The sequence below is a fragment of the Zeus faber genome (assembly GCF_960531495.2).
Source record: "Zeus faber genome assembly, chromosome: 8".
NCBI lineage: Eukaryota > Metazoa > Chordata > Actinopteri > Zeiformes > Zeidae > Zeus > Zeus faber.
The window spans coordinates 5,567,807-5,583,230 of record NC_137195.1 but is presented as its reverse complement, the minus strand read 5'-3'; the positions used below and the strand labels follow the sequence as shown (position 1 = coordinate 5,583,230).

At 43.9% G+C, this 15,424-nt stretch overlaps 1 protein-coding gene across 1 annotated transcript in view; it reads right to left on the bottom strand.

Moving 5' to 3' along the window:
* Positions 1–15,152, bottom strand: part of sh3bp5b (SH3-domain binding protein 5b (BTK-associated)) — a gene marked incomplete at its 5' end in the record, with an annotated part of 30,900 nt that extends 15,748 nt beyond the window's left edge. Inside the window, 3 exons of the mRNA XM_080004921.1 lie at positions 9,423–9,551; positions 11,668–11,730; positions 15,075–15,152. Coding sequence (XP_079861047.1) covers positions 9,423–9,551; positions 11,668–11,730; positions 15,075–15,152 — 270 coding nt within the window. The remainder of the gene's footprint in view (positions 1–9,422; positions 9,552–11,667; positions 11,731–15,074) is intronic.
* Between the last annotated feature and the right edge of the window lie 272 nt (positions 15,153–15,424).

The window sequence follows — 15,424 nt, the reverse complement described above, 5'->3', positions numbered from 1 at the left end:
CCCCCTTCTTTACATGTATAATGCTCTCTCCCTCCCCCTCTCCCCCTCTCTCTCTCTCTCTCCCTCTCTCTCTGCCAAACATCCTCATCAGGCAACAGCTGAGAGTCAAACCAGACCTTTCAACGAACAGGAAGTGGGCAGTGGAAGAGAGAGGGAGCAAAAGAGAGTGCTTGATGTTCAAAGCGACGGTCAAGAAGATGGGGGTGGAAATAGCAAGAGGGTGAGATGAGGACAGAGAGAGAGAACTTACAACTCTGAGGACACCAGCCTTGTGACCCAACAACCGACTAGGCATCTGCAAGGTATTCAAACAAGCTGGACCAAAGCATTTAGCTCGCTTCTGGCGGCCGCTGACCAGCTTCACTGAATCCTTTTTCTTGCCCTGCTTGAAAGCTCCTGAAGTGAAATTTCCCCTCCCTGCAAACAGAATTTCTCCGTGGCTTCCTTCACCAGACTCCACTCAGCAACCCTCCAGCCAAAAGCCCCAAGGTCTGTGTCACTGATAAGACCGAGGAAAGGAGGGAAATACAGCAGCTTACAAAGTGATCTAGGACAGATTTTACAGGACAACGGGCTGATTTTAATCCGCCCAATTCCATCACAGTTGGTAATTAATCCCCGTGAAAAGGGAGTGAAATCAGACACTGGGAGGTCCCGTCGCGGGCCGCGGTCCATCGTCCGGAACTATAAACATGATGTCCTCTATGCCTGGCCACGCCCACTTAGTCCCCAACTCCGTCGGGTTGAGCTCTAAAATTGGTTGTTTGCTGACAGCGAGGCAGAAGAACAGCAACTGGCCCTGATCTGTCGCTGGGACTGCACATGAAGTACGACTGGTGGCCTTCATGGTGATTAATAAGAAGCAAGCTCATACAGAGGACCGGTTTCAATGTGTTTTGTCTTACCACGTCATGTGAGTGAGAGTTAATAGACTTCTGAGTTTTATACTGGGCATGTGTGATAATTATTTGTTTACATTTCTCGCAGGGACATGGGAGAACAAAATAACATTTCCCAAGTCAAAGTTTCATAACCTTTTTGGCATAGGGATTCACAACCACAAAAAATATATAAATATAATAATAATAAATTAATGAATGAATTAATAAAATGAGTAACATTTTCATTTCTGGAACACACACATTAAATGTCACAGCCAATATCTTCCAAAAATAACAATTTTAATAACTTTTCAGGAATAAATTCTGTTTTTTCCATATGTTTGGAAATTAAAACAACTGCTTTTCATTGATTACACGTCTCATCTTGTTGTGAGAAAGAAGACTAATCATCCTGAGTGAGGCTTGGTTTCTTCTGGGGAGCTGCTTGCTCTTGGCTCTACGGACGCTGTGACTCAACCATCACATTTGGGCGAGTGAGTGCCTGCGAGAACCAATGCTGTGCAACTCCTGACACCAGGACAAGCTGCGCTTTTACCCCGGCCTGAGTCCATAATGACAACGTGTCGGATATTTCCAGGTAAAGTGTTGCCACATTAAAGGGTTATAAACTGTAAATTTAGTTTAGGAACTTGACAACCTAACCAGATATTATTATTTACAACGGGGCTAAGAAATGAGTCTTTTGTGACTCTCTGCCTATTCTTGTTCAGCCTTATTGTAACTGAGGTTAGAGTTTAAACATTTTTTTTTCCACTTTTATCAGTGGAGCCGAGCACAAGAGTTATATAGCAATGGGATACATCATGGGATACATGGCTCAGGGAAATATGTGTGTATGCTACGACAGATCTCACTATACTGATTTTAAACTGTTATTTCTTCAAGTTATTATCCGTATAGGTCCGCAGTTGAATTTGATATTTTTCAAAGAATATTTAACTTACAAAAAGCTGTTCCATTCAAATTCGAATAGAATATACCAATAATTCAATGTAAGAGTCCATTCAAATGACCATAATAAAATAAACAAATACCCACAAATCCAAAGAGCACCCTCAAAATAAGTCAATAAAATCATATTCAAAGATGCCGAATGTGCGAATGTTTGAAAACGTGTGAGACAACACGTACATTATCAGACATTTAATAAATGCCCTTACTGAGTCACACAAAGGGAACAATAGCAAAGCAACGCCCAAAAACAGTCGCTGCCTGACACGAGCCGTTATGCAACACACACACACACACACACACACACACACACACACACACACACACACACACACACACACACACACACACACACACACACACACACACACACACAAGATTGCTTTGACCTTGGGGCAGCATGCAACCCCTTCCTCCAATCCCTAACCCTCATCCATCCATCCATCTAGCCTTGGTCCTGGTTGCCCACATCTGTTGTGTCGTGCACCGCCTGCCAAACTCCCCTCCGGTGGAAGAGAGAGCGAGACAGAGAGAGAGAGACAGAGAGAGAGAGAAAGACAGAGAGAGAGAGCAAGAGAAAGACCCGCAATGACAGGAAGAAAAGGAAAAAGAGGACAATACAGAATTGAGTGCACGTGGCCACGTGAGAGAAAGATCCTTCTCTTTATCATTGATATTTGTAGAACATTGTTTACTCATTATTCACAGCTTTTTCCTTATCAACAGAGAGAGCGAGAGAGAGAGAGAGAGTTATCAGCAAGGGAAAGGTCACAGATGGTCTCTAACTTGGCAGCACCTGCAGTCTGACAGAGTTCCAGTTAACATGACAACAGGAGACAGACGAGCACAGAGGAAACAACCCCCTCCACCCCATCCAGCGCTATCAGGGAAACCATTTGGCTTCAGATACATCCATTTTCTTTCTTATGCACCCCCCTCCCCCACTCTTTCTGTCACTGTCACTATTTTTCTCCCCCCCTTCCCCAATTTCTGCCACCAGCTCCAATCTCTACCAGAAACATCTCACTTTTCTTCCTTGCAAAGGCCTGAGGAGGCGAGCGAGTCCGCCTCCCCCTGCCTCCTTCTCATCTGCCCTAGAACAGGAGGCGTCAAACCCATTTTTTGGTCGGGGGGGGGCCGGACAGTAGGGCTGCCCGATTATGGAAAAAATTCATACTCACGATTATTGTGGTCATTTACTCATTGACTTTCGAAAAATCATGCATTTATTAAACTTAGAAAAAAACCAAAAACTTTTTAACAGTGGATTTTCTTTATCTTTGAATATAATCAAACTGAGAAACTAATACAAATAAATAAACATTAAAAAATGATATCAATAAATAAAATAAATAATATATAAATATATATTATAGACATTTAAATAAATATTATAATCATCATTGTCGTCTGAGAACAGTCCTAAAAGATGCTGAATCTGCGCTCTGTGATTATATCCAGGATTATATACCGTGTCAGACCAAACGTCACTCAATCGCGGATTCTTTCTTTAATTGCTTTCCTTTCGCGGGGCCAGGGGGGCCATGCGGGCTCCAGTTCGGAGGAGAGCGAGTCTGAGTCGATGTTGGTGTCACCCGCCACATCGGCTCCCGGGGGGCCTCGTCCCCGCTGCATGCTGCCCGGCCGGAGAGCGCCGCGGCCGGGGAGCGAGCGGAGGAAGCCCTGGCGCACTTGGAGCCCAACACCGGTCAGACTTCATGTTTGATAATAATAACTTGTGTAATATAACATGTGCATAACGGATTGCCGCGACGACTTTTATAGGATTCTGGTGAAGTGTCCTTTTGTTCAACTAAACATGCCACACAGTGCAGTCACAGCGCCTGGCTGAGAGTGAGTTTGGGGAGGGGCGGAAGCGAAACCACTGTAAAGGAAAGGGGCGCGCTGGATTTAAAAGGCAAGACGAAGAGAGAGGCTCACTGCGAAGCGGAACGCGGCACAGTCATCGTTTAATCTCGGTTGTCTTCTTCATAATCGTTGGGAGCCAAAGTCGTTATCGAAAATAAAATTCAGTTACTCGCCCATCCTGAGCGGACGGGTGAAAATGCAACATTCACGCGGGGCGGATTACTCTTTAACGGTGATTGGAGGTCTGTGCATGCGTGCACCTGCACAACTCAGTGCACTCAAATCCTCTAGCGGGCTGATGAAGCTGAAATCAAGCTCATGAAATGACAGGGAATGTTTTATCCTCAAGTAACCAGAGAAAGAGACAAAGTCTTTTTTTTCTACCATATATACATATAGTATATAAGTATATAAAGTGGCTGTTGTTCCAAATAAACTCCTTCATGGTTCGTGAATGTCTTGAATAAATGTGCTGAGGACTGGAAAATGACCCAGTTCGTTCTCTTGCACGGCCTCATAAGTTAAAAATAAACCGTTGCCTCCACAAAAGTTAAATACATGTTAGATAAATGACATGTTACATTGTCCAACAAAAGGATGGAATTTGTTACTGTCAATTTCATTGGGAGACCAATTTACTATTACACACACACACACACACACACACACACACACACACACACACACACACACACACACACACACACACACACACACACACACACACACACACACACACACACACACACACACACACACGGAACTCCGCCTGAATGACTTTTCTATTCGCAGCCTGAGTCTGAAAAGATGCGGCAGAACAGAGAGGCATGATGCATATTTCATGATGTGAAAGAAATTAAAAACATTTCTGTAAGTTGAACACGTCCCAGCTGGCGCAGCACTTAACCAATCCCCTGGAAAACTTTTGAGCCAAGTCACCCTCACCAAGTGCTGAGTCAGAAGTCACTGACTCAGTAAATAAAACACCTGGAATACAGGAGAAACAAGAGTTTGAACATATTGAAATGTAGTACCGTGCACTAGTGGAGAGAGAACGTCGCCTAACTAAAGGCCCGCAGGTTAAATCCCTACTGGAAGTGCCCTTGAGCAAACCCACTGAATGAGGAAAACCTATACGCAAGACTACAAATAAAAGAATGACGTTTTCCCTCTAATTTCAACATCAGACAAACATACATATCAAAGACTAAAGATACAACTATTGTACTTAAGCAAGAGCTGCTCTGTGGTGTTCATTAATATTGATTTATAACACATGACTTACACAGAATAGACCCACAGTATTGACTCTAAACTATTACTACAACCAGAGACCAAAATCTAATCCACCCCCCTGCTTTCCAAAGACCTTGCATGGAGAAGATCTGAGAAGCTCAATCACCTTTGAAAAATGTAAAACTTACTTAAGAAATATTTTTACAAATGTGCCTGTGGTGACTTTCTGTGATGCATTTCAACTTGTTTCCCCCCCAGATTTCTGTTGACTGCACACGGGGAGGATTTCCCCGAGCAAACCCCTTCCCTTATAATTTCAGGAAAACTGCATGTGGGGTTTAAACTGCAGTCGCTGCCGTTGGTGATTCAGCCCACCGCTCCCGCTGTGAAATGGGGAAGCGCGCGTTATGCAACAACAGCAGAGTTACACTTCACTATTTTTATCCCGGATGTCCATCCAAGGTTACGGGGCGATATCTTGCATGGCCGCCGCTCCCCTCGTGCTACCGCTTATCGCCACGAGCCGACACAATACCAACAGCAACAGAAAAGGTGATGAGTGAATGAATGAATGTGCGGTCAAATGAGAGAGCGAGAGAGATAAATACTTTCAGTAAAAAAGACGAGTCAATAGAATCTACTGCAGGTGCAAATCTACTGTAGGTGTCACCGATAGGAGCCGCTCCGACGGTGTGTTCGGAGAGGCCTCGCCTTTTTTTGGGGTTTTTTTGCCCCGGGCCTCGTATGCATGTGGGCTCCCCCCTTTATAACTGTTCTTAGCACAACCTGGCTGAACGTGCCTTTGAAAAACACGTCGTTAGCGGCCTGGGTGGAAAAACAGAGGAACCTATCCTTTTCAATCCATGTTTAACAGCCTTCTGAGTCGCGACGGTGCTTGCCTTCTTTTACAGACGATTTGCTTTTTCTCACTTGTGCAGATAATCATGTTCTGTTACACAGCTTTCAGGTGCTTTCACCTTAAGACTTGTTATAAAGCCTTCACAGTCAATCTTGGAAATGGTCTTGGACTAAATCACAGCGGTGTTGAGAAAGAGTCGGATTTAGGATTTGATTTGTTTTCTAAATCCAACATGGAATGTTGTCTATTCCCATCTTTGAAAAACAGAGAAAAAAAAAAAAAAAGAGACAGACATTGTCATGCATTTATCTGTGCAATGATGAATTCCCAGTATCTAGTGGCAGTTTTTCCACTGAACTGTCAGTTGCGTAGCGGTCTCACCCGGAACGTTCCTCCAGATTAAAGAGACGCAGTGAGAGACTGACATGAGCAGCTCGGGCGCTACCGCAGTGTGTTACTGCAGAGAGGAGGAAAAGAGGAGAACAAGGGAAGGTGCAACAAGACAAAGACAGATCTAATATTAACTTGCAGTCTATTGCTGAGAGAGAGAGAGAGAGAGAGAGAGAGAGAGAGAGAGAGAGAGAGAGAGAGAGAGAGACATAGGCACAGAGAGAGAGACTGTGAGAAAGAGAGTAAGAGAGCGAGACAGAAACAGAGAGAAAGAGACGTCACTAGTGTGAACCCCTGTGTCCGTTCAGCAGACCATGGGGTGTGAAGTACACATACAATGCTCCCACGTAGCTTTCCTCAGTGCCTCTGAGCAGGGCACTCAAGAGTTTCAACCGATGCAATATGAGGACGTTCACAGTACTGAAGTAGACGACAAATTAGAATTAAAGAGTAAAGCTGTGGCCATGTTGGTAATCAGGATGGTCACAAAAATGGTCACAACCTTGAAACTTGAATTTGTCCTTGCTGGAGTATGAACTCACCTCTCACCTACAGTTTTCTCACCCCCAAAATCAATATCGCGCTCGACGCTTTGTTACGTATTCAAGACATGCTCCACGCTTTCCACACACACACACACACACACACACACACACACGCACATGCCAACGCACACGCACACGCACACACACACACACACACCTTCACAATCTGCCATGATTAATATTTCCCCTGGTATTGGGCATTTGCATTGGGGATATTTTTCTATACATTCCAATATCTAATTTTAACCCGAAAGATCCCATTTTAGCCAGTGATGCACCAGTGACAGTACATCCCCGTGCAACAGGTGAGCTGAAATGCAGAAGAAACTTTAACATTTCATACATCCTGGTCTCACTTCCTCAGGGGAACTTCAGTGTCATGCATTGGGGAAGTTTACACAAACAAAAGGGGACAATTCCACCAGTGATGCTGTGCAGCTCTATTAGTACAGCACCTACTGTATGTTGGGGATCCTACAATATATTTTCCTCCATTTCCTAATTCTGAAAAAGCTTGTTCTAACGGGGCTAAATGAGATTATAGCTACAATGATGTTATAGGATTGTTTCCAAACCTGCTATATAGATTCAGGGTTAAAGGAGAATTTAAAAAAAAGAGATAGCTGGATTAAAACTGATATCACACAACATAAACCACAACAGCCATCACATACCAGGTGAAAGAGGAAGTCATGTGAAGAAACTCTTGCGTCACTTGAAAACCCTTTCAACATGCATTTCCTCACACAGCACAATGTCTTACTTCAGTTATTTCTAATGTATGTGGTCTGATAAAGTAACCCCCAAAAATGCCCAATGCATGAAACCCAAGGTTTCTGTTGACGAGAAAAGAAACCTGCTCTTTATTTTCACTCTCTAGCCACGCAGGTGGCTGGGTGGCCATCTTCCTTTCTCACACACACACACACACACACACACACACACACACACACACACACACACACACACACACACACACACACACACACACACACACACACACACACACACGGAACTGAGATTACAGTTTAAAAGTCTTCCCAGACAAGCTGCATTATGAATATTTTCCTTTGAGGGTTTTTTTTTTTGGTTTGTCAGTAAATCCAGGTTATATTTATGTACATTTGAGATAAAACTCTTTACAGCTATTGGCAATCAAGGTCATGCTAAAGGAAAATGTCACGCAAATGACACGAGGAAAACACAGGAAACACAAAGGCTCCGGTCTCAACAGAAATTGTCGATGCAGGATTAGTTTGGGCGTCTCTGCATGGTGCTTGCAAGGTTCATCAAAGTTCAACTCTATGTGAAAGAATTGCAGTGAATTGACTCGGCATCAAGAATCAAATCCCTTGATCACAGTGATTGTGTTCAAATTAAGGGTGTGTTCAAATCGGCAGGGCCCCTGGTGCGAGCCAAGCCTAACACCAATTTATTCAAAATAAGATACGTCCAACAGATGCTATTATCAAAATTGTATCCTTTCATAACATATATAAAAGCAATTTAACAAAGCCTGACCTCCAACTAAGCAACCATTTCTACCTGTGTAAAACTTAAATATCATTTTATCTGTCATATAAAAACATCAAATCAGTGACAGTGCACCTCGTCAGAAGTAAAATTAAAAAATGTATATTATGTCTGAAGCATGGCCTCTCTACACTATGGACGGACAACCAAAATTAGCATAACAGTAATACCCCTTTCCCACTGCGCCAAAACCCAGTAACACCCGCTAACATCCGGCATTTGTCATCAGTGGAAAAGGTAACACCATGGTTTCAGTCCCGGAACATGAGCTTGCAATAGACACAGGTTTTTATCCGCCGATCGGCTTTGATGTGAACAGGAAACCTGGGTCAACCCGGTCATTTTGGCCCCTTTACCGGCATGATTCGCTCATGCTGAAGTTCCGGACGTTGGCGTGTAAATAGACAGGAATATCTGTGCGCCATTCCATCATTTCATATCCCATTTAGAATCTAAGACCAAAACCAGAAGTTAAAAACTTTTTCCCCGCATGGGGGACCATGAAATGTTTGAGTGTGGGGATCGCACCGTGGGGAACACAGTGGAGAACCCCCGCGCCCCCGTCGGGCTCCGAGCCACTCCAGCACCGCCCCAAGCCGGTCTCCGAACCGGAGGAGCGTCTCCGCTCCCCGCCGCCGAAGGACCGGTGCACGCTGCGGCCGCATGGTTACTTTATGCTGCTTCTACTGTAGTGTATGGTCGTTCATATGATCGAATGATCCGATTCTTTTGAACGGCTCAAAATATTTTGTTTTTACTTTTTTTTTTCTCCAAACTTTACAGTTTTATGTCGTTGTTTAAATTGCTGTCTCCTCTACTGTTTTGTTCCCAATAACACTGGAACCATGACACGTCCCTTTTCCGACGTGTTTGTGACGTTGAATGTGACACACCGGGAAAAACGGCATTGCTCCTGGCAATGGGAAAGGTGTCAATCGCCTATTTTTAGCGATTTTCCCCGTTTTAAAAAAACCCGGGTAAACCCGCTAATTTTGGTGTAAAAACAACATAAGAAAGCACAAATGAATTTAGTGCATTGACTGCTCTACTCATGCACGCTTTTCACTTATACGCACATTAACTCATGCATTGTTCTATGAATCCACCCATGGATCCATCTCTCCAGACTCCACTCACCTGCCTGGCGACCCTGCGAGCCTCCCAGTAAGGCTTGGACTCCTCCACAGCTTTGCCGATCTTCTTCAGCAGCTCGTCGAGCTTCACGGTGGCCTCCACCAGCACTGAGCGAAACTTCTGCCTCGCATTCTGAAAGAGAGGCGAGTTAGAGACACAGAACCTTAAAGAAGCTCCAAAAGCAGACCATAATGAATATGGACTGCTGCAGCAGATCAACATGTCTTAATTTCAAAGACTTGTTTGAGATTTGGACTGCATGAAGTCAATTTTTTTGTATTTATTTCTGTATTATTTAGTTTAATCATCATTGGGATATTGTGCAACACTGAGATTGTAAAATGGCCAAAATATCGGCAACTCGCAGCCCCGCTGAGTGTGGAAGCAGAAGGCAGCGAGCAAAGAAATCCACCAATCTGACTGCAACACCCACCAAAAACAATGGAACATTGCACAATTTGAAACAAATCGACAGAGATTTCATAACAGTCCCTTGTCCAAATATTCAGGACAAGTGGCTGAATTTATATAAAGCATTTATTACCACTGACATAAGAGTTTCTAAATCAAAGCCAACCCTAATTGTCCTAACTGAATTATCCCGTCCCTTCGCATTAGGTCAGCGGGGTTGGTCGACTTGTGTGTTAGCAGCTCACAGACAAGAAAGCAAAGTCTGATCACCTGAATTCAACCCTTACACCGCCAACATGCATTTTCTTCGTGAAAGGATCCAGCACTTTTGTTGGCTCCAAAAGCTGCAGTTCAACATCTCCATCCTTATGGCCAAACACGTCAACTCATCGAGCATCTCCCCATTGACATGTGTAAATATAGACTCGGAAGTGATTTGGGAGACAAGGCATCGTTCCCAAGGTTAATCAGTGCATTAGCAATGGAAAGAGAACATTTCCAGCAAACCGCCGTCGTGAAAAACAAGTGTTGACTGAGGCAACCAGTGAATTTAACCTCTGAGATAACGCAGGACTTTCACCTCAATAAAGTTGCATGCAAGGCACCACGGCCTACATATATGAGAGGCATCAGCCTTTTGTTGCCCTTAACAGCATTCAAAGATCAGGGTTGTACAACCAGAATGATCTTTCGGAACAATTTCCCCATTGCAGTCCTGACATTATGCCACGATACCTTAGACTCATAACTTACTTTCATGCCCAAACTATTCGGTGCAGCTCACGCGGTTAAGTGGAATGGCATTGCGGAACAATGGCCCTGTGCATTTCTGAACATGCTACAAAAGCACTAGATCGGCCTGCGTGTGCCTTTCCAAGTAGCCTGCTGGCCCAGTCGGTCGCTATTTCCCGTGTTCTGATGTTGGACAGTATCGCCCCTGCACCTTGAGCAAAGTCTGTGGTACTGACAAGACAAAATGCTGCTCAATTCTTGCACAGAGAAATGTGATTCTCCTCCACAGACTAGACATTCACTCGATTCAGTGATACGGATTTTGAATTGAAAATGTCTCAACGCAAGCGCGTCAGACAGACCAATTTGTACTCGGTTCTGTCAGTTATCCAGCCCCTAATCCTACAGCAGAAAAAACACAAAACATGTTCCAAAATTTCTCTTGAGCCTCGCTTGCATGTTGTGTATTACAATGTCTGTTATCTCACATCCAGCATGTGACTGAATCATTTAGTGTAGCTTCCATCACCATATGACAATATTTTAATTGCATGGGGATACCAATTCACTGCAAGGCAGTGAATTGGTATCGCCAGTAGATTTTTGCTGTTGTTGGAAATGATTCTGAAAAAGGGCAGGGCTTCACAGAGTTTTACAGCAGTGACAGCACAGCGCCACAGAACAGGGTTTCGTGCTGCACAAGGGAACCTGCCAAATTGATTTCACAGGTTGTCAGTAGCACAGGTCTTCAGAAGAGAGTCGTATATTTGAGTCGGTGACCTGACGAAAGAGGTGATTCAGTGACCGAGAGTAGAAAATCAGTGTTGGTGTGTGTGTGTGTGTGTGTGTGTGTGTGTGTGTGTGTGTGTGTGTGTGTGTGTGTGTGTATGGTGCATACATGCAAAGCTTTTAAGATTAATACAATGTAATGGCTTAAATATTTATACCACGCTCATTCCAACAAGGTTTATACAGCTCACCTGCACAGCAATGTAACAAACATACCTCCACGTGCAACTTTGTGTTCAGCCTGTGTGTGTGTGTGTGTGTGTGTGTGTGTGTGTGTGTGTGTGTGTGTGTGTGTGTGTGTGTGTGTCAAGCTCACCTCCAGTTCTGTCTCACATGCGTTGATGGCGTCTGTGGACTGGTTGAGCTTTTCGAGCTCTCCCTGGAAGAAGACGAACGACAGGGAGGAATTAAAGGAGAGAAAGCAGAGACGGATGGAGAGGACATGCACATAGGATGCTGAGACATCTGGAAACAGTGACAACATCAGAGTATCAAATAGGAGAAACAAAGCTCTCCAGGGAGGTTTGACTTATTGGATCAAAACAGCCAATAAAAAGGGAACAATTTGCCTCCATGTTTACATTTTAAAAAAGGTCAACTATTTTGGGGGAAAACATTTTTACCAATGTATAATAAATACCACACTGAAATGAAGTTGATTTTGAAGTAAGGTCATCGCCTTCCCATCACAACTTTGCAGATTCATGTTACTGCCATCAATAACATTTTGGAAAAAAATAAAATAAATAACAGGGAATGAAACTGATATGAATTTGATGATAAAACAAAGCCCAGAGGGAATATTCAATTTTTTCTGGATTAGAATACGTCATTAGGGTTAATGCAGCCTCGAAATTGTATCAGTGATAGAGACAGACAGAAAGATTTCGATCTGACTTTCGATTTAAACATCTTTTTTTTTTTTTTCCCCCCCAGCAATGACGCCGATGCTATTGTTTGATTTGTAAAGAATCAAGAATAAATACAAACAAAATATTTCATACAATTTCATGCACAAAAGAAATGCTTGCGAGCCGTAAGAGCCGGCTCTTTTCGGTGAGCAAGATCATCTTTTCAACTCAAATTTTCACCGCCACTGCAGGTGCGTCTCTTCTCCGCCGCCGCCACCGTGTCCACTCTGTACGTTCTTCCCTAATGTGATCCCCCCCCACCCCCACATATTTCTACTCATATCACAGAATTGTGTTCCATTGAACATTAGTATGTTATCATTGGTATCACATTATAAATAAAGTAAAGTAATAAAGTAAAATATATCCTATTTTATTGAATCAGAGCGTATTTTTTATTTAGATCATTATAACGCCCAAGCTGCAAACTCGGGCTCCTGTGTATTGAACTGCGGCTCCACTTCAGCGATACAGTACACAGTTTATTTTCACATAAAGTCACATTAGAGATCTCATTTATTTTTCACTTGCCCCATCAGACAACTGCATGAGGCACTCCAATTGCCCAAACACAAGAGTTTACTTGCCCGAGGCAAGCAGGCAAGCAATAATTTCGAGCCCTGAGGGATGTGCCGCAGCGGACAATATTAACCCACAAAAATACTGGGAGAATCGCGAACCTGCTTGTGATTTGTGGCGAAATCGACCGCAGTGCCGACACAAATGAACAGGTCGGTACCTCCAATGGTTCCCAAAACTTCCTGTGGTCGAAAACACCTTCTTTGAACAATTACAGTTTGCTAGGTTTTGTAAAACGCAGCACAAATTACAGTTTTCCGAGTTCCCTTTAAATGCAGCCCCAGCTCAAGCCGTCTGTCTACAGCTGCTTTCACACATGAACTCCAGACAATGTCTGGATAATCAGCTCCGAAAAATGTTATCGTCTATATATATTTTTGGGGCCCAGTCGATGCTTAAATTTTGGGTCCGATGCCCATCTCAATTTTGGAAAGTCCGATATTTAAAAATCTCAGGCCAGCTGCATTAGGGCCGATCCCGATGTGGTGAAAATAGTCAAAAAAAAGACAGATATGGGTCGGGCTTTTACACCGTTTCTATCACTATGTCGCGAATCAGCAACAGAACTGCTTTACGGCAACACGTGACGTCGTTCGGAGTCATCGTGCTCTACGTCATTTACACGAACGTAAACAAACATGGAGGAGCGAGGCGCTTCACGGATCAAACACGGGGCACGGAGCTTAACACGGAAGAGAAAAACACACCGTCCCTTGTTTACATCTTACACCCTTCTGAACACCAACTCCTGTTTGTTGAGGAAATCTCAAACTGCACGATGGCACCGTTCATGTATTACTGCAACATTTGACCATCTGCTACCGAGCCGCGACAACATGAGGTGAGTGGGACTCTCCGAGAGCCCAACCAGAGTACCTTTTTTTTCGACGATCGCGAAATCGTTTTAGTTCAAGGTCTCAGTGAATGAAAGTGAACACAAACAAGTCATCCCAGTCATGTCTCAAACGAGTCTTTAATTTCCAAGTCCAAGTCGAGACTCGAGTCGTTAATATTCTGTCAAATCAGGTTGCAAGTCATCAAAACAGTGACTCGAGTCCACATCTCTGGTAACTTTGACTTGTTTTGCGTTGATACCCCATGTGGTATTTGGACGTATCCCCAATATAAATGAAAAGGTGGAAAGGAATGTAAATGAAAGCAGAAAGGAGTGCGAAGCAGCTACTCCCTGTGCACGAAGATCCGCGCAAACGTAAAGTGACCCTTCTTCAGCCTCGGCGTCGTACTCGCAAGAGGCTGGAGGGGAATGAGTTCCGGGAGGCAAAGCTTGGACTTGTACTACTTCGGATGATGACGTCACAAAGCGGGCCGCTCCTGAAACTAAAGAACTTAACGACCGTTTCTCACTCATTTCTGCTCCAAATGTAGATCGATATTGATCGGACTCGGACAACAAGATGTGTGCTATGAAGTGGTCGTCCGGAAGAAAAGCATCGCCAAAATGCAACATCTACCTTGTCACTCAAACGGGATTTACGCCTCAAAATGACTTGGTGTCATTCATGAGGGTTATATTTTAAAGATTACAGCCCACACAGTCCTTTTTACCTGTTGAAATACATTTAAAAGGGCCAGTACAACTCATAAAATGCAGTTTTGCACTTGTCAAACCATGAAATGCATTTTTTGCACTTGTCCAACCATGAAATGCATTTTTGCACTCGTCAAAAGGTGATTGCAGCTCCTACCTTGTGACTGAAAGGTTGTTTAAGACTCACAATGGCTTTGTTTCATTCATGAGGGTTGTATTTGGCAGATTATAGCCCACCCAGCGGACAGGCCAACCACACTTTCTGGCACGACACCGGTTCTAACGAGACCTCAACCATGTCTGTGTGTACTGCCGTTGTCGTGTTTCAGATACTTTTAGCCCGAGAATAAAAATACAATAAAAAAAAAAACCCGAGCAATAACAATAGAGGTTGAATGCTGGGCCCCTATTATCATCATTATTATAAGAATAATAAAATAATAATAATGAAAAGAAGAAAATAAAATAAATAATAATAATAATAATAATAATAATAATCGTAAATATTGGCAATATACAGTAAACCTAAAAATACAAAAAAAAAATCAAGATTGGCACAAAAAAAAATAAACCTAAAATGAACACAAAATAAACCAAAACAGAAATATACATGTGTTTCAAGAGGTTTATTGTCTATTGTTCATATAAAGGTTTATTGGACGCTGCCATCGTTTCCCGACTTGCCTGGATTCTGGGGTCCACCTCCTCGTCTTCGAATTCGGTCTCCTCATCTGACCGGTTGTCCCTCTCCGAACGATCCATGTCGGACGGTGACGACGTCGCAACCGCCGAACAAAGCTCCGGGAGACGGCGAGAGATCGTACCCGGCGACGGAGCGGCCTCACCGAACCGCGGTTCGCCCTGTTCACCAGCCCCCGGGTGCCGGCAGGAGAAGAGGGGACGTCGGGGGAACGAGGACGACGAAAAGGGGGAGAAAGAGATGGGCGAGGAGGACCACGACGAGCGACGACCGAATAGACCTCGCACACTCTCCTCCGGAGCCCAGCGTGTGTCTGCCGGCCGAGGGAAGGGCA